Source organism: Stegostoma tigrinum, chromosome 8 (assembly GCF_030684315.1).
Source record: "Stegostoma tigrinum isolate sSteTig4 chromosome 8, sSteTig4.hap1, whole genome shotgun sequence".
NCBI lineage: Eukaryota > Metazoa > Chordata > Chondrichthyes > Orectolobiformes > Stegostomatidae > Stegostoma > Stegostoma tigrinum.
The window spans coordinates 79,529,114-79,552,049 of record NC_081361.1 but is presented as its reverse complement, the minus strand read 5'-3'; the positions used below and the strand labels follow the sequence as shown (position 1 = coordinate 79,552,049).

Sequence of the window (22,936 nt, the reverse complement as noted above, 5' to 3'; positions counted from 1 at the left end):
ACTTTTGAACAGTTCGAGTTACTAGAGTGGGGATGCAGAGGGTGCTGTGAGCTTTCAACAGCAGTGGTATTGCACTCCAACACAATCTGCAACTTGCGCATCTCTCACTGTAGCATTACTATCAAGCCAGCCAGGGGATCAGCCTTTAGTTCAATGAAGAATGCAAGGAGGCATGCCAGGAGACGCACCAGGTGTACTAAAACTGAAATGTCAACCTTGTAAGGCTACAAAAACAAGACTACTTATATGCCAAGCAACATAAGCAGCAAGTGATAGACAGATCAAAATAATTCCATAGCTAATGTATCAGATGTAAGCTGTACAGTCCTGACACATCCAGTCATGAATGGTGGGAGACAATTAAACAACTCAATGGAGGAGGTGGCTCTACAATACCCCGTTCTCAATGACAGGGGAACGTATTGTATCAGCAAAAGATTAAAGCTGAGGCGTCTGCACCAGTCCTCAGCCAAAAGTGGATGATCCATCTCAGCCTCTGCCTGAGGTCTCCACCTTCACAGATACCAATCTTCAGCCAATTTGATTCACTTCATGTGATTTCAAGAAATGCCTCAAGGCACTACTGCAAAGTCACTGGGCCCTGACAGCATTTTGTCAATAGTACCAAAGATCTGACAAAACGTGCCATTTCCCTACCCAAGCTATTCCAGTATAACAAGACCAGTATCAAATCAACAAGGTAGAAAATTGCCCAAGTATGTCATGTACATGGGGAAGCAATGGTTTATTGGAATTATCGCTTGACTGTTCTGGGGTCCTGGATTCGGATCCCGTCATGGCGGATGGTGGAATTTGAATTCAATAAATATCTGGAATTAAGTGTTTAATGATCTGACCATGAATCCATTGTCAAATATCAGAAAAACCCATTTGGCTCACTTATGTCCTTCAGGGAAGTAAATCTGTCATCTTTACCTGGTTTGGCCTACATGTGACTCCAGATCCACAGCATTGTCGCTGACTCTTAATTGCCAATCCCTAATTTCCCAGAAGGCAATGAATGCTGGCGTAGCCAGTGATGCCCTCAACCTGTGAATGAATTTTTTAAAACATGAAAGCAGAACAAATCTAAATTGCCAATCATTGCCCTGTCACCCTTCTCTCAATCATCAGTAAAGCAACAGCAGGTGTCATCAAAGATGCTATTGAGCAGCACTTGCTCATGCTCACTGACACTTAGTTTAGGTTCTGCCAGGCCACTCAACTCCTGAGCTCATTACAGCCTTGGTTCAATCAGGACAAAAGAACTGAAGTCTGAGGTGATATGGAAGTGATGATCTTCAGCATCAAGAAGCCTTAGCAGAATTTGAGCCAGTGGGAAGTATGGATAATATTTTCCGCAGGTTGGAGGCATACATGGCATGAAAGAACACGGTTGTGTCCGTTGGAGGTCGGTTATCTCAGCTCCAGAATGTCTCTGCAGGACCATTTTCCAGTGATACGTCAGTGGCCTTCCCTCCATCATAAAGCCACAAGTGGGGATATTTGTTGATGATTGCACAAAGTTCATTACTATTTTGTGACTGTTCAGACACTGAAACACGATTTGGACAGTATCCAGGTTTGGGTTGACAAGTGGCAAGTAACATTTGTGTCAGACAAGTGCCAGGCAGTAAATATTTCCAACAAATTTCCTGACTATCACCTCTTGATATTCAAAGGCATTGCCACCACTAAACCTGCCCTACTATCAATATTCTGGGGTTTACCTTTGTTTAAGCACAATAGAATTCGGCATGCGTGTATGTACTGTGTCTACAGGGCAGACAGAGACTTGGAATCTTGCAGCGAGTAACTTACCACCTGGCTCCTAAAAGTCTGTCCACCATCAATAAGGTACAAGTCAAGAGTGATGAAACATCCCCCCCACCCCCCCGCTACGTGCATGAATGAGTGCAGCCCCAACAACATTTGAGAAGCTTGACACCATCCCAGACAAAGCAGCCCTCTTGATTAACACCGCATTCACATTCACTCCCTCCACCATCAATGCTCAGTAGTGGCAGAGTGTAACATTTAGAAGATGCATTGTACAAATTTATCAGGGCATCATGGACAGCACCTTCTGAACACACAATTGCAGCCATCTAAGAAGAACAAGGACAGCAGATACATAGGAACACTGTTCGTCTGTAATATCTCTCCAAGCCACCCACCTCCTGAGTTGGAAATATATCATGGTTCCTTCTATCCGACTGAGTAAAACCCAGAAGCTCCCTCCCAAATTTCATGGTTGATCTACATACAGCAGCAGTTCAAGAAGGCAACTTACTACCCCCTTCTCAAGGGCAACTAGTAATGAGCAATAAATGCTTACCCAACTAGTAATGCTCACAACTCATGAATGGATGTATAAAATGAAATTGCTTCACTGGCTACATGATCTACAAACTGCAACAAATTGAATTTTGCATTTTTACAGCAGGAACATTATCAAACAAAATCTGACACTAAGCCACATGTGAGATGTAGGACAGGTGCTCAGCAGTTTCTGTGAAGTTGTGGATTTAGGAAGCATTTGGAGGAGTAAACAAGCAGTGAGGTTTGGGAGGAGATCCCAGAGCCTGGCCCAAGAAGCTGAAGGCATGATGTCAATACTGAAGCAATAGAAAGAACACATACACAGAGCACCAAGATGGGAGCAGAGATCTTGAAATCTTTCTAGACTTTTGGATCAGAGAAGGACAACGTCAGAAAATGTTTTGAAAACAAACAGAAGCCCTCTAAAATGGAAACAGAGCTGGACTGAGAAACAACATAGGGTAGCTGGCATGAATGAGGAGTGAATCAACTTGATGTGAGGTAGGACAGCTGAATTTTGGATAAAAGTGGAAGATTAAGAGCCTCGCCAGGGAATATTGGAATAGCTAGGTCTACAGACATCAAAGGTATGGGTATGGGTTCAAAAGGTGGTGATCTGAGTTAGCGTGTAGATGATTAATGTTACAGAGATGAAACAGACAGTCTTGGTGATGGAAAAAATACATGATCTGCATTTCATCTCAGGATCACATGGGCTATTGAGTTTGGAAATAGTCTGAATCAGCCTCAGGCTATGTCTAGGGTCAGGGATGGAATTAACAATGTTTGGGTTTTCCCAATATTTACTCAGAGGATGTTTCTGCTTATCCAGCCTGGAAATTAAATAAGCAGCATTACACATCACAGACATTGGAGAGGTAGCATTGGTGTGATAAAGCTGAATGTCATCAGCACCCATGTGAAACCTGGGATATATTTTTGGATGATGTGACTAAAGGGCAGAATGAGTGTGTGAAATAGGATCATGCCCAATATCACTTGACAATTTAAAGACCAGATCAAAACTCTGTTTTTTGTCCAGTGAAAACAAATTCAGCTGTGCAATTTATCCTAATAACTTTATAATCTATATCCTAGAATCAGCCTTGTTGCACTTCTCTGAATGCATTTAACCTTATCAGTGTCCTTTTGATTGTTCCTTATTTCAAATTCCACAAACTATTTGTAATATACTTTCAGTAACAAGCTGATCAAGTTTAGAAATGCTGTGCTTTAAGTCTGTATAGATTTTGAATGTAACCAGATCAAAGAATGATCAGCGATCAGTTATGTCTGTTCTTCAGCCAAAATACAACCCATGTGTGAGAGCAAGTTTTGTATACTAAAAGACATTGAACTGTCAGCTTGTTTTTGGTGATTAGAATCTGAAATGTTATGGTTTAGAAGAAGTGTTTTGCAGTCATTGTTTGGTGTTTATGGAAAGACTGACAGGATTTAAAAACTTTTTTTTGACATCCAGATCTGGATCATATAAAGATTCTGAAGGAATCAGACATCATGATGAGTTTGATGTGTCCTTGTTGGTGTGTCATAGTGCAGGTCCTTTTGAAGAGTTACCAGAAACAGAACGCAACATGCTACGGTAAAATTATATCTTTAATTAATTTGCCTTATATTGGTCCATTATTTTGTTAATTTTTGGAATTTGAAATTTGGGAAGCACATAATTTCCAATTCATCCTATAATTATTTCGATTTCTAGATTCAGTGTTCTCCCTTCCTGTAAAGACTGCAGTAATCCGTACATCTTTCAGTGTTACTGTAATGAGCATATTTACCATACTACAATATTAATGTGCCTGAGATGTTTGTGTAAAATCACAAAGCTGGAATATTGTGGATCCTTGATAAATGTGGCTACTGGGTTTGAAAGAGTCTCTATTATTTTGGGAAGGTCTGAAGCTTGTAATTACTTTGTGTTGTACATTTGAATCCTAATCATCCCTGCCCAAATTACATTTTTGTACCTTGGAATAACCAATAATATTCCTTAAGCAAGTTGCTCAGTTTTGAATACTGAATAACTATTATTCTGACTTGATGCCACACACCACATTCAGTCCATCAGTCTGTGATAAATTTTGAGTCTTGCCTATAAATATTGTTAACCTTTGAGAAGTTCATTATACATTCTCAATTGAGGGGACCATATGGTTCTTAAAAGTGCTTTGTAATGGGCTGCTGTCAAAACGCAAGGCAATAATATATCCCTGTTCTGTTCTGGATATTGTTATTTTATGGCCTTTGTTTCATATAGATTTTAATATTCAGTTAAAATTACAATTTACTGTCAAATATGATCTGGGTAGCTAATGAAGAGTTTGTCTAGGTAAACAGTGATTTCAATTATTTTAGCAATTTTCACTCTGTGAAGTTGGAATCAGTTAATAGATTATCTATTCAAAATTTAATCTAGCTTTCCAACATAAGTCTTTCCTTGATCAATTTTTTCTACATTAATCTAATTAGCATGTACAGACCTATTCGACATAAGCTTCAAATACAAGTAGCACTACTTGATAATTATCCTTCAGGTCGATTTGTCTGTAAATTGTAATTTGAAGTCATTTCTGAGGGCTTTCTGCTTCATCAAGCTATGGAGCAATGGCTGAATCTGATCACTGTTATTATACTCCATTAACTACCTTGTACTACAATCAATATCAGAACCTTAGCTGAGGGATGTTTGAAGCATTGATGCACAGTGAGAACTGATTTTTATTTGCATATAATACTACAGGTGCAGGCATAGTTAACAGGGTCATATTGTTTTGTCTAGGGTTTTAAAAAAAAACTAAGGAAGCTTATATAATTATAGAATCCCCACAGTGTGGAAACAGGCCATTTGGCCCAACAAGCCCATGCTGACCCTCTGAAGAGCATCCCACCCAAACCAATCCCCCTATCCTTTCCCTGTAACCCTGTATTACCAGTAACCAATGCACCTGATTACCTATAGCCAATCCCATTAACCGGCATGTCTTTGGACTGTGGGAAGAAACGTGACCACTCAGTGGAAAGCCATACAGACATGGGGAGAACGTGCAACCTCCACACTGATGGTTGCCCGAGGTTGGTATCAAACCCAGGCCCCTGGCTCTGTGAGGTAGGAGTGCTAACCACTGAGCCACCGTGATGCCCTAAAGCCTGTTAGCAAGCGACAGTCCAGAATTTTATACTCTGCAATTACTAAAGTGTACATTTTAAAGATTGCAAGACTAATTATTTATTAGCATTTTGCATTAAAAAAAGTAGTTTATAATATGCAAAAAAACTTACAAATCTTCAGTCAAATGAAAATTAACACAGATAAATATAGGATATGGTACATTAGTATTTATTAAGTACTATTAGAGACACGTAGAAACATGTAACTTTTATTTGTTCATGGGATGTGGGCGTCACTGGCTTGGCCAGCATTTATTGCCGGTCAAGAAAAAAATATATACCAGCAATCAAAACTAGATGCTACAAAGATAATAAAATTCCGAACTAAATACTCTGTCTCTGAATGGAGGTAACATTCATAACAAAGTAAATGAATTGATAACATACACTGAAGTGAATAAATATGATTCAATAGCACATTGGCTACAGAATGATCAGGATTAGTTCTGAATATTCAGAAGTGCATGACATTCAGGAAGAATAGGAAGCTAGGCAAAGGAGTAACACTTACAATTAAAAATGTATAAGCATGAGATATGATCTTCCTTCAGGAGATCAGATTGAGGAACCTGTTTTGGATAGAGATTCCGAATAGTAGGGGATCCACAGTGCGTGCACCCCAGCGCTGGTGGGTATCCATATGTCCACCGTTTGCATGAAAGAGGTGCTCCTTAGCTCACTTTTATTTCTTTCCCCTCCCACCTTAAACCGATGCCGTCTAGCTTTGGACTCCCCAACGCTGGGGAAAATTAATCCAGAGACCCTGGTAAATGTTCTGACTTTGAATCCCGCCATGACAAATGGTGGAATTTGAATTGGATGATATTCTGGAAATGAGAATAAAACAATGCCCATGAAACCACTGTTGATTGCTAGAAAAACCCATCAGGTTCGTTAATGCCCTTGAGGGAAGGAAATTGTTCATCCTTACCTAGTCTGGCCTACAAGTGACTCCAGGCCCATAGCAATGTTGTCTCTAAACTGCCCTCTGGGCAATTAGGGATGAACAATAAATGCTGCCTGGTTATCGACACCCTCATCCTATAAATGAATAAAGAAAAAGAAACAATTGGGGATAGGCATTAAATGCTGGTACAGCCAGTGGCACTTATATCCCATGAATGAATAAAGAAAGAAATTGAACTTAAGGAATGGAAGTTATGCTTCAGTTGTACGGGGCATTGGTGAGACCATATCTCTCATACTGTGTGCAGTTTTTAGATTTGTTTTAGATTAGATTACCCACAGTGTGGAAACAGGCCCTTCGGCCCAACAAGTCCACACCGTCCCTTGAAACGTCCCACCCAGACCCACCCCCCTATAACCCACACATCCCTGAACACTATGGGCAATTTAGCATGGCCAATCCACCTAGCTTGCACATCTTTGGACTGTGGGAGGAAACCGGAGCACCCGGAGGAAACCCACGCAGATATGGGGAGAATGTGCAAACTCCACACAGACAGTCGCCCGAGGCAGGAATCGAACCCGGGTCCCTGGTGCTGTCAGGCTGCAGTGCTAACCAATGAGCCACCGTGCCGCCAAGGAGTTTTGGTCTCCTTATTTTGGGAAGGATAGAAATGCCCAGTGAAAGGTGGCTCAGAGGAGGTTTATTAGATACCTAGAATCAGTGGGGTTGTGCTAAAAGAAAAAAAATGGCTATCTTGGGTGTATTTCCACTTGAGTTTAAAAGAGTGAGGGGTGATTTGATTGAAGTTTGTAAGATCCTGAACGATCTTGATTGGTGGTTGAGAAAATGATGCTCACTGTTGTGAGTGAGCCCATTAAGTACAGGATATTGCTTTAAAATGAGGGGTTGCTAATAAGGTAGTGATGAAGGGATTTTGGAACTCTGTGTCAGAACGTGGTGGAGGCAGGGTTATTGCGAAGGTGGGTGGTTAGATTCTTATTAGGCAAGAGAATCCAAGGTTGTAGAATTGGAAATTCAGCCATGATCTTAGTGAACAACAAGCAGGCTAGAAGGGCCTTGTGGCCTATTTCCACGTCTTCCTCTGTTTCTAATTAGTTATGTTCATTTTTATGTTTGTCAAATGAACACGTTAAACCTTTAAAATGGTAGGAAAGGCCATTTCATTACTAATGCACATTTCAGCCTGCTTTTTGAAGTAAAGCCAAGTGTAGTTTTAATCTGCATCTAACTTGATTGCAACATAGATGTCAAGAATGCCAAAGCTCCGTTTTTCATTTAGAGAACAAAATCCATTGGGGAAACACTGTGACCTGCAAGTCTGCGCTTGTAGGTAAAACCACTCTCCCCAGTAATAAATTAATATTAAAATAGAATTTCAAATTGTAGTTTCTCTGCTTATGAGTTCCTATCCCTGTAACAACAATTATCAGTCCTGTATGTTTGTAGTTTTTTCAACTTCAAGTATCATTCAAACCTGTCTTTTGCTATATTACAGATAGCTATAGATACAAAATTCCATTTATCATACCATAAAATATATCTATCTATCTCTTCCCCTCCACACCCCACCATCTCCAAAAGAGAAATATATTAATGTAAAGCACATGAAAGACATTAAGTTTCCATCGGCATTGAGAATGGATGTATTTTACTTATCAAGTCCTGGACTAAACTATGCCTGGCTGAAAAATCAGTTTGTTTCATTTTTCAAACTTTTTTTTTAAGATTGCGTTTCTATGTGATCATGACAAGCTGCCGGGAGTTGTTCCCAAGACTAACTGCTGATATGAGACGCTTTAAGAAATTACCACACACTTGTAGAGACTCTTTTGACTTCACAAGAGATCCCTCATTGTCAGAAAAATATGAACCCGAACAGAGGGAGGCTGACCAAGATGGCTGGGATGAGACAGGCGATTCCAGTGAATTTTACTTGCACAGGAAACCTTTGAAGATGGCTCCAGAACTATTCTATTCCTCTCCTCTCTTCCCTTTACTGGCATCAGAAGTAGGAACAGCCCAAGAACAGATTACAACGATGGTTCAGCAAGCGAAGTCCCATTGTCGTCGCGATGTCCTCTGGCAGCGCCTCTTTTTGGGAGAGCATTTGTCTTCAGACAAACATAAAATGAGCAAGCTGTCCTTTGCAGAGCTGGAAGAGTTGCTTGGAGCTGTACATAGTAAATCAATTTCTGAAATTGACCCGCAACTGGTGAGTGATGGACTATTCTGCAATTACAGTAAAGTTAACTGATTATTTTCAATGACATCTATATTGTGATAAAAACTTAATACTATGGAAATTTGTTGACTAGAGATTTAGGTAATTTCCCCAGATATCCTCACTTATTTATTGATACAGCTAACTTTGTTTTAACTGACACCTTATAAACCAGCACTCTCAATAAACCGGCAAAAATTATATACTTGAAATACCAGAAGTTTACTGTATTACCCCAATCCTGGTGATGTCCTAGTGGTCAGTTGAGGATGGGAGTGAGAAGGCTCTCTGCTGGTTAGTTTTTTTTAAGGCAAAATTTCATTATTATTTAAGCGATTTATGTTGGAAATAAAGTATAACATTGTGTATACCCCCTGTATTATATTTCCATTACTTAATCAATACAAAAACATATGTTATGTGAACCTTTTGTTCAACTGGAATATTTGGTCAACCAGTATGCTCCCGGTCCCATAGCTGGCAGTTAATAAAACATTTTCTGTGCGTATATTTGGTGAAACTCTATAGAATCAGTTCTTGGCATATCCAGAGCTGATGTCAATGCACTTGTACACTGGACATTTATTTCATAGGAACCTAGGACTTGCCTGTATATAACTGTGGATACACCTGAGTAAACAAAGTCAGATGGTGGTTGTGTATTTCAAAACCTCTGTGCTATATCCCTGACTAGCATGGGTAGAACAACTCCATTTGAAGAACCTTCATCGGTGTGAGAAGCAGAATTGGGAAGTGCTTTCTGTGTAATGATGTAGGCAGGGAATGCCTTTTATTGAAGGTATTCCTTATTCTCTGAACAAGGTCAGAATTCACATGATGCCAGGTTATAGTCCAACAGGTTTATTTGAAATCACAAGCTTTCGAAGCGCTGCCTAATGAAGTTCACATGACAAAAGGATAGCGCTCCAAGAGCTTGTGATTTCAAATAAATCTGTTGGACTATAACCTGATGTCATGTGACTTCTGATCCTGTCCACCCCAGTCCAACACCGGCACTCCACATAATTTTCTGAACAACGAAATGCATCACCCTTTGTGCCATTAGATTAATTTTGATATCCCTTATTGTACCGATGATAGAACATATTTATGATAGCTGTAGAAGTAAAAATACAATCTAAAACTGCTTGGGGAAAAAGTATTGAACATGAAAGACATAGCTATAACTTACCCAACAATTCATTTGTATTTAGAAATGCAATCACATTAGCTCCTCCAATTATTGAGAATGAATCTGCAATATATAAAATAAAACTTTGGCTGGTTTGCTTCAACAATATGCCCTAATTCTATGTCTAGCATCATTTCCAACCTCAGACAACTGTATAAGTCTGTTATACATATTCAATCCTGATTATTTCACTGAGAAGAAAAGTTATACACAATTTGAATGATTGTGACGTTAGTTCTCAATTGGACCTGTTGTAGATTTGTTTCTCAAATTTTTTCACCTTTGCCCAATGTTATGACTTCTTATTACCCTATTTCCTGTTGTCATTTATGATTATTGTGTCTTTCTCTTGTTCCAGGATTGCTTTCTGTCAATGAGTACCAGCTGGTATCAGAGTCTAATCAAGGTTTTACTCAACCGATTCTCCCAGAGTTGCCGACTCTTTGTAGATTCAGATAGAGGAACCCAGTACTTGGTAAGTTAACACCAAGTGTATAGCAAATTCCACACAGACAGTTGTCCGAGAGTGGAATCAAACCCAGGCCCCTGGCGCTGAGAGGCAGCAGTGCTAACCTCTGAGCCACTGTGCCACCCTCATTGGGAAAGCTGAGACATTAACTGCAACTTTATTGGAGAGCTTATGTTGGTGATATTTTTCAGGTTGAAAGTCACATTTTGAGTGAACTTTTGAGGTCAAAGTCATTGGCCTTCATGATAACTCTATATCTACCAGTATCTGTAACTAAAGATGTTTCAAGAAGATTGTAGTTAGGAAATGGGTTGAAATAGTGCATGGGTGCAGGGGGAGCAGTTAACTATTGTAGAAAATGTAGTTTTGGAGTGTGGAATAAAGAGGAATGAAATATTCAGCTCAACAGAAACAAATAGAGGGATGGGTGCTGGGTTTGGGAGTAGTTGATGCTAATTCTGATCTATTTGCTAGTATTAGCTCGTTGAAGGTGCAGTGTGGTTTTGGGAATTTGGCTTATGGCAGCACTAATGGAAACAAAAATAGAAAGTGCTCAAGTAACTCAGCTGGCCTGGCAGTATTTGTAAAGAGATCATAAGAATTGGAACAGGAGTAGGCTGTTTGGCCCCTCGAGCTTGCTGCACTATTCAATAGGATCAAAGTTGATCCATCACTTATAGAAATGTATAGCACAGAAACAGTCACTTTGCTGCAACTTGTCCATACTGACCAGATATTCTAAATTAATGTAACCCCATTTTCTGGTATTTGGCCCAAACCCCGCTAAACTATGTACCCATCTTGATCCCTTTTAAATGTTGTAATTGTACCATCCTCCTCCACTCCCTTTTGCAGCTTGTTCCATTCATGCACTACCTGCATTCCTTGTATCAACTTCCCATGTATTACCTGTAGCCCTTAATGACTCGACTGATCAAGAATCTATCTCAGCCTTAAATATACATAAGGACTCTGGTCCCACAGCTATCTATGGCAAGGAGTTCCAAAGGCTTTCGTTCCTCTGACAGAAGAAATTTCTTCTCGTCTCAACATTAAATTGGTACTCCTTTATTCTGAGATTATGCCGTCTATTCCTAGTCTCTCCCATGGAGGGAACTATCCTCTCAGAATTTACTCTGCCAAACCTTCAGGAATCCTATATTTTTCAAAGAGATCACTGCTTCTTTTAAACTCCAATGAGCAGAGTCCCAACCTGCTTAATCTTTGCTCATAAGACACTGTCTCCTTGCCAGGGATAGTGCTCGTGAGCTTTCTCTGAACTGCCTCCAATTAAATGGTATCTTCCTTTAAATAAGGGGACCAAAACTGCTCACAGTACTCCAGGTGTGGTCTCACCAGCGCCTTGTACATTTGCTGAAAGACCTCCCCACTTTTGTACTCCAATCCCATGAAATGAGGGGCAATATTTTATATTAGCTTTCCTGATTACCTGTTGCTCCCATTTGCCAGCTTTCTGTGCTTCTTGCACAGGCACCCCCGAGACCCTTTGTGTTGCAGCAACAGAAAGCAGTGATCCTTTGTTTTAGGTAACCAGAATCTGTTGCGTTTTATTTTTATTGTAGTACTGTAGGGAATTTGTTCAATGACAGATGTATTTTCCCACAGAGATTATTTGCAAAGTTGGTCTAATCATTTTGATATGGAATCACGAAGTGTCAGCCAGTTTCCCAAGGGAGTTCATATAGAAGGGGGGAACAATTTCATTCCACTTACAGAATCATGCAGCATGGAAACAGACCCTTCAGTCTAATTAGTCCACACTGACCATGTTCCTAAACTAATCTCACTTGCCTGCATTTGGCCCATATGCCTACAAACCTTTTCTATTCATGTACTTATCTAAATGTCTTTTAAATGTTGTAACAGTGCCTGCATCCATCACTTGCTCTGGCACTTTTTACACCACACTGTGTAAAAATGTTGCCCCTCACATCCTTTGTAAAACTTCCTCCTCAGCTTAAAAATATTCTCCCTAGTTTTAAATTCCCCCACCCGAGGAAAAAGACCCTTGATATTCACCTTATCTATGCCCTCGTGATTTCTAAACCTCTGTAAGGTCATTCCTGAATCTCCAATGGTCCAGTGAATGAAATCCCAGCCCCTCCAGCCTATTTCTATATCTCAAACCCACTGTATAGAGGGAATTTCCTGACTCAAGGAGGAAGCATTATTTTACTAATTCCAATGCAGTAGTGCCACAAAGAATTGAAGGGTTGGACTAATTCTGAATCTGAACAGTTAAATAAACATTTTTGGAAGGAACCTTTCAATACTGATCATGTTTCAAACATACAATCAGCAACAAAGTGCTCAAGACTCCGTATAGGGGAGCAGTGGTTACCAAAATGTCATTAAACTATTGGCATTGAATCATCTTCCAAAATTCAGCAACTTATCTTTTACTACTTAAGATAACATATTCAGCTGAAGTCAAGAAAAGCCCTGCATCATCTTTAGTGCAAGAGGAAACATTTTAGAAGCACTGTAGAATTTCCGATCTCCGTTGTAAATGTGTTAAAGTAATGATCAAATTAAAATAAAACCAAAATAAGACTACATAGGCTATTGTATCTTCTGAGCTCATCTTGGAATAATTCAAAACTATTTCCTTGCTGTTTTGGAGATAGTGGGAACTGCCGATACTGGAGATTCTGCGATAACAAGGTGTAGAGCTGAACGAACACAGCAGGCCAAGCAGCATCAGAGCAGGAAAGCTGACGTTTCGGGTCTGGACAGGGTCAGGCTCCAGATCTGAAACATCAGTTTTCCTGCTCCTCTGATGCTGCTTGGCCTGCTGTGTTCATCCAGCTCTACACCTTGTTATCCTTGTTGTTTTGGTTGTCCTGTCTCTTTCCTGGCCTCAAACACTTATCTGCTTTTCTCTTAAAAAGATGCATCAGCCACTTGCCGTAACAAAGCATTCTACATGTTTGCAACTCTGTCCTCACTGTCATAGTGAAAATTCTGAATATTTGACACTTGATGAGTTACTCCCTTAAAATGATAAATGCTCTTATCCAATTCATTGCATCAGGAACCTTCATAATCATAAAAAGCCTTCTCTGCTGTAATGAACATGTTATTTGAGACTTCTACAGTGTGTTTACTTTTACTGATAATTTCCCATTCCCGATAAATCTATCTACACCAAATGTTCTCTGGCTTCACTGTCTTTTATCATTTAATAGAAGGTGCCCAAAATTGCACAATGTGCTCCCAAAACGGAAACTAGCCGATGTTTATACAATTCATACAGCTCAAAATGCTGTTGCTTTTTTTAATGGCTTTTCTGGATAATTCAATTTTTATATGGATAAATAATTATTTAAACCTTTTGCTGTCTTTTCATTTACACTCATTCAGCATCTTTTCACCAAGTTTACACTCTCATTTCGATTTCCTTTGAAAGTTATTTCCTCGGGCATATCTAGACTAAACCTGTCAACTGTCTATACATGCCACATCTCTGTCTTCCTATAGTATTGTACAGTTTTCCTCACTTTTATCAAGTGCCCTCAATTTTGTCATTAGCAAAAGTCAAAATTGTATTTTTAAACTAATTCAGATTATCTGTGTATGATTTTCAGTGGTACTCACCTTCCAAGTTTTCATAAATCCAAGCAATGCCCCTTCACCTGTAAGATGTTGTTTCCTGCCCACGCAGGGGAGAATAAATCTTTTTCAAAATGCTAAGCCTGATGATTGAATATGTTATGCTTCTCAATGCACGGCAGTTTATTTAAACCTTTCAGCACTTGACACTCCGGGTATTATAACTTCATGCAGGGTGCTGATTGACATAACCTCCGTCACTGCATTTATTTCACAGTGCTTAGGTCAAAGAATTTGTAGGCCTAATCTTTTCTTATCCTGTTGATGGACATTTCTGATATGGGCACTGCATGTTTGTAGTTTACATACATGTGAAACATTGAGGTATGTTTTGCAGTAGTCATAGTAGTTCTTGTCAATCATTGTATGTCTGTCGTGTAAATAATATGAGGGACTGTGCTCATCTTCAACTCGTTTGTAAAATGGTGATATAACTTCCTTCACAGGCAGTGTTGAACCAGAAGTTTATCGACTGTTTTGTTCTCATCTTCCTTGATTCACAGTCTGCAAAAACGGTAAGATTTCAATCGAGCCTTTTATATAGGCAATCGCAAAGAGTCTGAGAAACCCATGTATGATATAAGCAAGGCTCTATAGTGCTTGTACAAAACAGAGAATTTCCCTACAGGGAGTGCCGCAAACCAGCTGTATAACTACAGGCTTAAGAGCATTTTCTTTGACTCAAAAGAGGAAGGTGAGTGACAGTACTGCGCAAAGAGAATAAGAAATGAATGTATAGCAGTGCAACAGTTGCCAATTGTTAGTGTTACAATGAACTGAGCAATTTACTGTTTACATGCAACTTTGATCCAGTTATCAGTGAGCTTTGATTTTAATGATACTAGGGAAGAGCACAGATTTCATAAGGGAGGCTAGGAGAAACGGTCAATATTACGCTGGATTGTTCTTGCATTTCTGTTGGTGACTTTATCAGTTGATATAAGGAAGAGTGGATAAGCAGTCTAATGGATGCTTCTTGTAGCAGTCTGTATCAGACAATGAGTCATCCAGAGGCCTCATTTATCCTGCTGGAGGCTCAGAGGAATGAATATTTCTGAGAAGCTTTTGCCTCATTGTACATTTACAGAGATCAAGGGAATTAGAAATTTAGACTGCTTCTATTTGATGAGGCTATGGATTTCCATCAAACCATTACAAGATTAGAAGCTGTTTTTCTTTTTCAGAGTCTGAAAGTTGTATTCCGAGAGCCGCTTCCTGCACAGCCACAGAACAGTGACAGCCCTCTACCTCAGCTTGTATCTATGTACTATCACCTGGAATCTGTCATCAACACTGCATGCTATAACCTGTGGACTGGCATGCTACAGTAGCAGACATGAAATGCACCTGTTTTTGGGCTTATTTGCTTTATTACGCTGACTTTTATATTCACATTGTTACTGTTCAGTTGCTCAAGGCAAGAAACTGTGATGTAGTGTAATCCCCACACAAGGAAGTATTGATTTAAATATGATTCAAACTTCTTATCCCTATGTTCACTTACTTTGAACACTGAAGTTGTTGGGATGTCCATTGGTGCCTTCCAAAAGTTAGACAGTCCAACTTTATTGGATGTTTACATTTCTTAATTTATTTTTATTTACTGAATTTAAGGATTAATATACTAATATGCCATTATATTTTGCTTTCTGTTCTTCCTTTAAACATTTTTCATCCTTCTTTCAGCTAGTTGTTCCATCCCTGTATGAGATAAGTCAACTCGGGAAGGTGGAATAACTTTGTTTAGTTTCAACTAAAATGTTGTTCATCCTGTTGCAAAACAGCACCGTGGCTATTGACAAGCTACATGAAAGGATATCTTTTCCCTTCTTTTTGCTATTTCCCCCTGCTCCGAATCAAACTGATGAACTGACAAAATTTATCTTACTTTAGTGGATAGGTTGAGCAACAAGATCCAGTGGGGTGAGAATCTGAGATTGTCCAGTTGTACATGGTTCTTAATTTGAAGCTTTTAAAGATTTATTTTCATCTGGTCCTTGCATTATGACAAATTTACATGCACTGGAACACGGTCAAATATAATTTTCTGAGAGATTCACAAGTACCATCTTTTTAAAATGCAAGTTTGTTTTCACTTTGGAAGATATAAAACAAAATTGCAATTCTTGCATTATATTCATATTGTTTGTTCCTGCATCAGTGACACTGTTTCTATACATTGCCTGGTAGAGGTGTTGCTTTAAGCATGGCTTCTTCGCCACTCCTACAGTGGCAAAAAGGTGACGCCGCACTTGGGAATGAATGCTCGAAGTGCATAAGAAGCACCTTTGATTTTAAAGCACATTCCTTTGTAGAATTTTCAACAGTCGACTATAGACTTAGTTGCAGCTGCACAATGTCCCCTTATTTGGGGAGGATTAATTATAAATAAATATATTTGATGTATATTTTGTATATAGTGAAAATGGCTGAATTATCATTGTAAAATAATAAAGTTCTATTAATCGTTTCTGTGTGAACAAATTGTTTCCCTTGAATTTTGTTTTGGTCTACAGACCAGTGAGCGCTTTTCCCTTTTCAGTGTTATAATTTGTTTTGTTCCTCCCATTAATACTTTCATTTTCAAAATCTTCATGGCTTGAAACTTTTGGATAGGTCAGAGAAATAAACAGAATACAGAAAATATTGTGAGAAATCCAGGGAATTCCACGTTCTAAAAGAATTTTGCTTAATAGGTCACTATTATAACAATAATAATAATTCTACAGACATGGAATCGCAGAATGTAGTTGAAAAACACATAAACAGAATCTGCTGCTGTCGAGTTGGATTGATTCAGTCAATGAACAGCGCTAGGCCCAAGTGATATTTGAGAATGTTGATAGTTAATCTGGGAAAATTGTTTATAACATTAAACATCTCATCCTATCAAAGGTCAGCTCAAGCTGCAAAATTGGACAAAAAAATCTATCATTTTCTGCTGCTGTTCAATTCCCTTTTCTCTCATTCTCATAATTGGAACATTACTCATGGTGCTAATATGAAACAAAATGAAGCATTAATATAAAATCTTAACAAAACATCACAACCCACAAACTAATTCAGTGAGTTAGAAGAACCTTAACGTGATTTTGAGAAATCTTCTGCAATTCTCCATTTGGTGAGGCATTGCTTCAAGAGACAAATGCGATACACAACCTTACGTTGCGCCTCTTTGGAGCTGGTTCAGGAGCAAGCTTGCAAAAGAGTAATGCTAGTTTATCCACCCTTTAGTGTTCCCTTCCAGTTGAAAAAAACCTCGAGTTTTTATCCTCTGTTTGTAACTATGCGTGATGTGTTCTTTTTTGTTGAGAGATTTGCCTGAAGAAATTAAAATGCCTTGGTGCAAAAAGTTCAGGAAACCAGTTTCAGAACAGAAGAACCGTTACCTACATGAAAAGCCTACTCAATTTGATGCAGAACTTACCTCAATTAATGTAGACAGTCTCAAATATCTTTTTGCCTAATGAGTAGTTTTTTTGCACCCGAGGAATCTCACTTAATAACTCAAGCTCTAAAGAATTTCTGCACAGGTATGCTTTGTTGCTGGTTAATAATATTAAGGTTTTGATGGTTATTATACATTTCTTTTGTTAAGATGAAGTCAATATTCAAGTTGTCTGGCTGGAACTTAAAGCCGCTCAGATGCGCAATGGGATTGTGTTATCAAACTAATGACAAAGTGCAAACCTGCGCCACTGAATTAAGCACACTTTCTGAATTATATATCAAGCTCAATATCTGATCCAACCATGTCATAGAATTTTCTTTGTTTAAAAAGAACCCCTCCAGTTTAGCCTTTACAGATAGTAAGGCCAGTATTCAAAGAATACATAAAGAACGTTTCCTACATTAACAATCACACATGTAGGGACCACTAAGTATTAAAAAGATTTGGAAACTTCCAGTAAGTAGCTGAAAGGACCATGCAACAGCATTTAAAAGTGTAACCTTGTACACTAACTAAAAGCAATATTGACTAGACACCATTTTAATATCTCCAAATTACAGAAAAGATTCCCCATTTAACATTTAAAAAACAGAACTCACCACTTTACTCTGTACCTCAAGTTGGACAATTTCTTCTCTTGGAGGCAATCCATCTTCACTCCCTTTTGAACCAGATAACTTTCAGTCCAGTTCTGAGGACCCAAAACGTTAATTCTGTTTTCTCCTTCACAGATGCTGCCAGGCCTGCTGAGCTTTTCCAGCAACTTTGTTTTTGTTAACTTCCAGTCCCTGAACTGATTTCCACACTATGTGCTACATTAACAGTCTGTCTATCTAGTCAAAGCTAGGAAAATCTTCCAACTTCATTTAAACACTCTATCTACGTCTATTTTATCTGATCATGGTACATACAATAGAAATTTGCCACCTTTGATCTCTCTGTTGTCTCTTAGATTTCTGCAGATTGACCCTATCTGGGAGGATTAGTGAATCTGTAACCTCATCCCACAGTGGATTCCCATGGACTTGTGCTGTCTGTAAACCCAAATCTATGGCAATGTGAACCACATTGGCCTTATATTCAGGTAGAGCTGCTGTTTAGATTAGATTCCCTACAGTGTGGAAACAGGCCCTTTGGCCCAACAAGTCCACACTGCCCTTTGGAGCACCCCACCCAAACCTGTCCACCTAAAATCCACACACCCCTGAACACTATGGGCAATTTAACATGGCCGATCCACCTAGCATGCACATCTTTTGGACTGTGGGAGGAAACCGGAGCGCCGGAGGAAACCCACGCAGACACGGGGAGAATGTGCAAACTCCACACAGACAGTTGACCAAGGTGGGAATCGAACCTGGGTCCCTGGTCCTGTGAGGCTGCAGTACTAACCACTGACCCACTGTGCCGCCCTTTAGATTCCCTACAGTGTCGAAACAGGCCCTTTGGCCCAACAAGTCCACACCGCCCCTTTGCAGCATCCCACCCAGACCCATCCCCCTATAACCCACACACCCCTGAACACTATGGGCAATTTAGCATGGCCAATTACCTAACCTGCACAGCTTTGGACTGTGGGAAGGAAACCGGAGCACCCGGAGGAAACCCACGCAGACACGGGGAGAATGTGCAAACTCCACACAGACAGTCGCCCGAGGCGGGAATTGAACCCGGGTCCCTGGTGCTGTGAGGCTGCAGTGCTAACCAATGAGCCACCGTGCCGCCCCAGAAATAAGCTGCCGAGGGACTTGAACTCAGACCCCAGCGGTCACAAACCCACGTGCTCACCATTACACCACGGCAACCACAGCAATATTCATCGAATACTTGCTTGAAGCCATTAATCCAAGTTTTTAGTGTTTATTTTAATCAAACTGTTTGGGACTTGAACCTAGGTCTCTTGGCTCAGAGGTAAGGACACTACCACTGTGCTACGAGGGCCCTCAAAAGATTAGATTAAATTAGATTCCCTACAGTATGGAAACAGGCCCTTCGGCTCAACAAGTCCACACCGCCCCTCGAAGCATCCCACCCAGACCCATGCTGCTGTAACCCACACACCCCTGAACACTACGGGCCACTTAGCCTGGCCAATCCACCTAGCCTGCACATCTTTGGACTATAGAGGAAACCGGACCACCCGGAGGAAACCCGTGCAGACACGAGAAGAATGTGCAAACTCCGCACAGACAGTCACCTGAAGCTGGAATTGAACCCGGGTCCCTGGTGCTGTGATGCTGCAGTGCTAACCACTGAGACACTGTGCCGCCCCTGTAAAGTCTCCTAACTCCATTCTGTCTCAGAATTAAATAGGTTACTGTATAACCTTTTCAAAACATGCTGTTCCACACCTGATAACAAAATGTAAAGCTGGATGAACACAGCAGGTCAAGCAGCATCATAGGACCAGGAAGGCTGACGCTTCGGGCCTAGACCCTTCATCAGAAATGATGATTTCTTGTTATCTCAGATTCTCCAGCATCTACAGTTCCTATTATCTCTGTTCCATGCCCCATTGGGGTTTGGAGATAAACGATTTGTTCACTATCAAAACAATACGTCAGGGCATTGTTTACAGATGTGAATACCTAGCAGTTTCCTCTCAGACCCCCTTTAATCTTTAACAACCAAACTACACCAGCAGAATTTAGAACAGGTCATGTGATCCCCTTCATTTCTCCATTTTATCCTAAATTAAAGACATGGTGCCACATTTTATTCTAAATTAAAGACATGGTGCCAAAACAGAGCAATTTTATAAAATTTTGCATTTGTAGCAACTGTTTGTAAAACTGACTTAGGCGTCAATTATTTTCATGTTAATAGTCAAGACAAGAATGAACAGTAACACTGTATCATGTATCTGTGAAATCAAATTCCATTGTGTTTATTAATAGAAAAAACATTATGTCATTATTCTTGTTTCTCGCTCACTGGGACCACCTGTACAGTTCTACTCCCATTCTAAATTTGTTGACATTAGTGATTCATTATTGATCACCAAGGACAAATTTGAGACTTCCTTTGTCTGAGCAATAATTATTCTCCAGCACAAATGTTTCAGTCTTCTAAGAAAAATAGGCATGTTCCTGTGAAAGATACGGATGAAAAGATTCAGAAACAGTGGATGACAAAAAAAAATTGAGCTTAGAATGAAACAGAAAGTATATGGAAGGTTTGGGAAACTCGAGGCAGACAGAGCCCTCAAAGAATATAAAGAAAGCCGGAAAGAACTTAAGTGATAATGGGAACTGCAGATGCTGGAGAATCCAAGATAATGAAATGTGAGGCTGGATGAACACAGCAGGCCCAGCAGCATCTCAGGAGCACAAAAGCTGACGTTTCGGGCCTAGACCCTTCATCAGAGAGAGGGTCCTCTCTGATGAAGGGTCTAGGCCCGAAACGTCAGCTTTTGTGCTCCTGAGATGCTGCTGGGCCTGCTGTGTTCATCCAGCCTCACATTTCATTTTCTAGGAAAGAACTTAAACAAGGATTTAAGAGGGCTTAAACGGGCCATGAAATGATCTCGGCGAGCAGGATTAAGGAAAATCCCGAGGCTTTTTATACACATGTAATGGGCAAGAGGAAAGGGTAGAGGATAAAGGAGGGAATTTGCGCATGGAGCTGGACGAAGTGAGTGAGGCCCCCCTTGCTTTAGAATTCACAAATGGAGAAGGACATGCTGATTGATGACTCTAGAGAGGGGTATGTTAATATTCTGGGGCACGTCAATATAAGAAGGGAGGTGGTGTGTTTTGAAAAGCATTAAAGTTGCCAGGACTGAATGGGATCCCGGAATGTTGAGACAGGCAGGTGAGGAAATGGGTGTGCCCTTGTATGAAAGCTTTGTATCCTTTAGTCGCAGAAGAGGTCACAGTGGACTGGAGAATAGCCAATATTGTTCCTTTGTTTAAGAAAGGCCACAGGGAAAATCTGGGTAATCACAGGTCAGTGAGCCTTATGTCAATGGTAGAAAAATTATTGGAGAAGATCTTTAGGGACAGGATTTATTCTCACTTGGAAAAATATGGATTTAGTAAAAGGCTGTATGGTTCTGTGGAGAGAGGGTCATGTCTCTCAAATCTGATTGAGAGTTTTTGAGCAAGTGACAAAGATGATTGATAAGGATAGGGTGGCAGATGTAATCTATATGGTCTCATGAACAACCTTTGCCATGGTCCATCATGGCAGGCTGATACAAAAGATGAAGCCACTTGGGACCAGCAGTGGACTGTTTAGATAGATACAGAACTGGCTTAGTCATAGAAGACAAAGAGTAGCGGTGGCGTGGTGTTTTTCTGACTGGTGGTCTGTGACCAGTGATGTTCTGCAGGGATCAGTGCTGGGACTTCTGTTATTTGTAGTATAGATAAATAGTTTGGTGGAGAAGGTAAATTATCTAATTAGTAAGGTGGATGATGACACAAGATTTGGAGGACCTGTGGATCATGTGGCAGATTATCAGAGGATACAGCAGGATATAGATAGACTGGAGATTTGGGAAGAGAAGTGGCAGATAGAATTTAATCTGGACAAATGTGAGGTGATGCCTTTTGGAAGGTCTAAAGCAGAAGGAAATTATATAATAATTGGCAGAACACTTAGAAACATTTAACATACAGAGGGCATACAGGTTCACAGCTCCCTGAAAGTGGCAATGCAAGTGGATAAGGTGTTCAAGAAGGCATGTGGCATTCTTGCCATCATTGGTCAGGGCAGAGAGTATACAAGTTGGCAGTTTTTGTATAGAACTTTAGTTAAGCCACGTTTGGAATATTGCATACAGTTCTGGTCATCACGCCCCCAGAAGGACGTGGAGGCTTTGGGAAGGGCGCAGAAGAGGTTTACCAGGATGTTGCCTGGCTTGAAGGGTATTAACTATAGGACAAAATCAGTTTATTTTCACTTGAATGTTGGAGGCTAAGGGGTAATCTGATAGATTACAAAATTATGAGAGGCAGGGATAGAACTGATATACAGAATCTTTCTCCCAGGGTTGCAATGTCAATTAGGCTTAAAGTAAAATGGGGAATGTTTAAAGGAGATGAGAGAGGCAAGTTATTTTTTTACACAGAGGGTGGTAAGTGCCTGGAATGCGCTGCCACAGGAGGTGGAAACAATAACAATGTTTGAGGGGCATCTTGACTGATGTATGAATAGGCAGGGACTAGAGGTACGGACTGTGTGATGGAAAAAGGTTTTTACTCTAGGAAGGCATCATATGTTGGCGCAGTTGTGCTGCGCTGAAGGATCTGTTCCTGTGCTGTACTGTTCTTTATTCTATGAGTGGTGTGTTATAGTTGCCTTTGACAGTTTTTGTCAATGCCCAATTGGCCTTCAGAAGGTGATAATAAACCAGATTTTTGAATCATGCGCGTCCATCTGCTGAGGAGTATGCTCCAGCATTCTGACAATGAAGGAGCAGTGAGACAGTTCCAAGACAAGTCACTGTGCGATTTCAAGAGTGCTGTGAAATGTTGATGTTCCCATGCAGCTGTTTCCCATTTCCAGGCTGTAGAAGTTAAGTG

At 40.1% G+C, this 22,936-nt stretch overlaps 1 protein-coding gene across 12 annotated transcripts in view; it reads left to right on the top strand.

The window, feature by feature from the left end:
• The window catches only part of szt2 (SZT2 subunit of KICSTOR complex), a 238,193-nt gene extending 221,810 nt beyond the window's left edge, over positions 1 to 16,383 (top strand). For all 12 annotated transcript variants that reach the window (XM_048538804.2, XM_048538813.2, XM_048538805.2 and 9 more), the window contains 5 exons: positions 3,803 to 3,925; positions 8,168 to 8,654; positions 10,214 to 10,330; positions 14,404 to 14,472; positions 15,142 to 16,383. In XM_048538804.2, coding sequence (XP_048394761.2) covers positions 3,803 to 3,925; positions 8,168 to 8,654; positions 10,214 to 10,330; positions 14,404 to 14,472; positions 15,142 to 15,288 — 943 coding nt within the window. In that variant the 3' untranslated portion in view covers positions 15,289 to 16,383. The remainder of the gene's footprint in view (positions 1 to 3,802; positions 3,926 to 8,167; positions 8,655 to 10,213; positions 10,331 to 14,403; positions 14,473 to 15,141) is intronic.
• Positions 16,384 to 22,936: the final 6,553 nt, after the last annotated feature.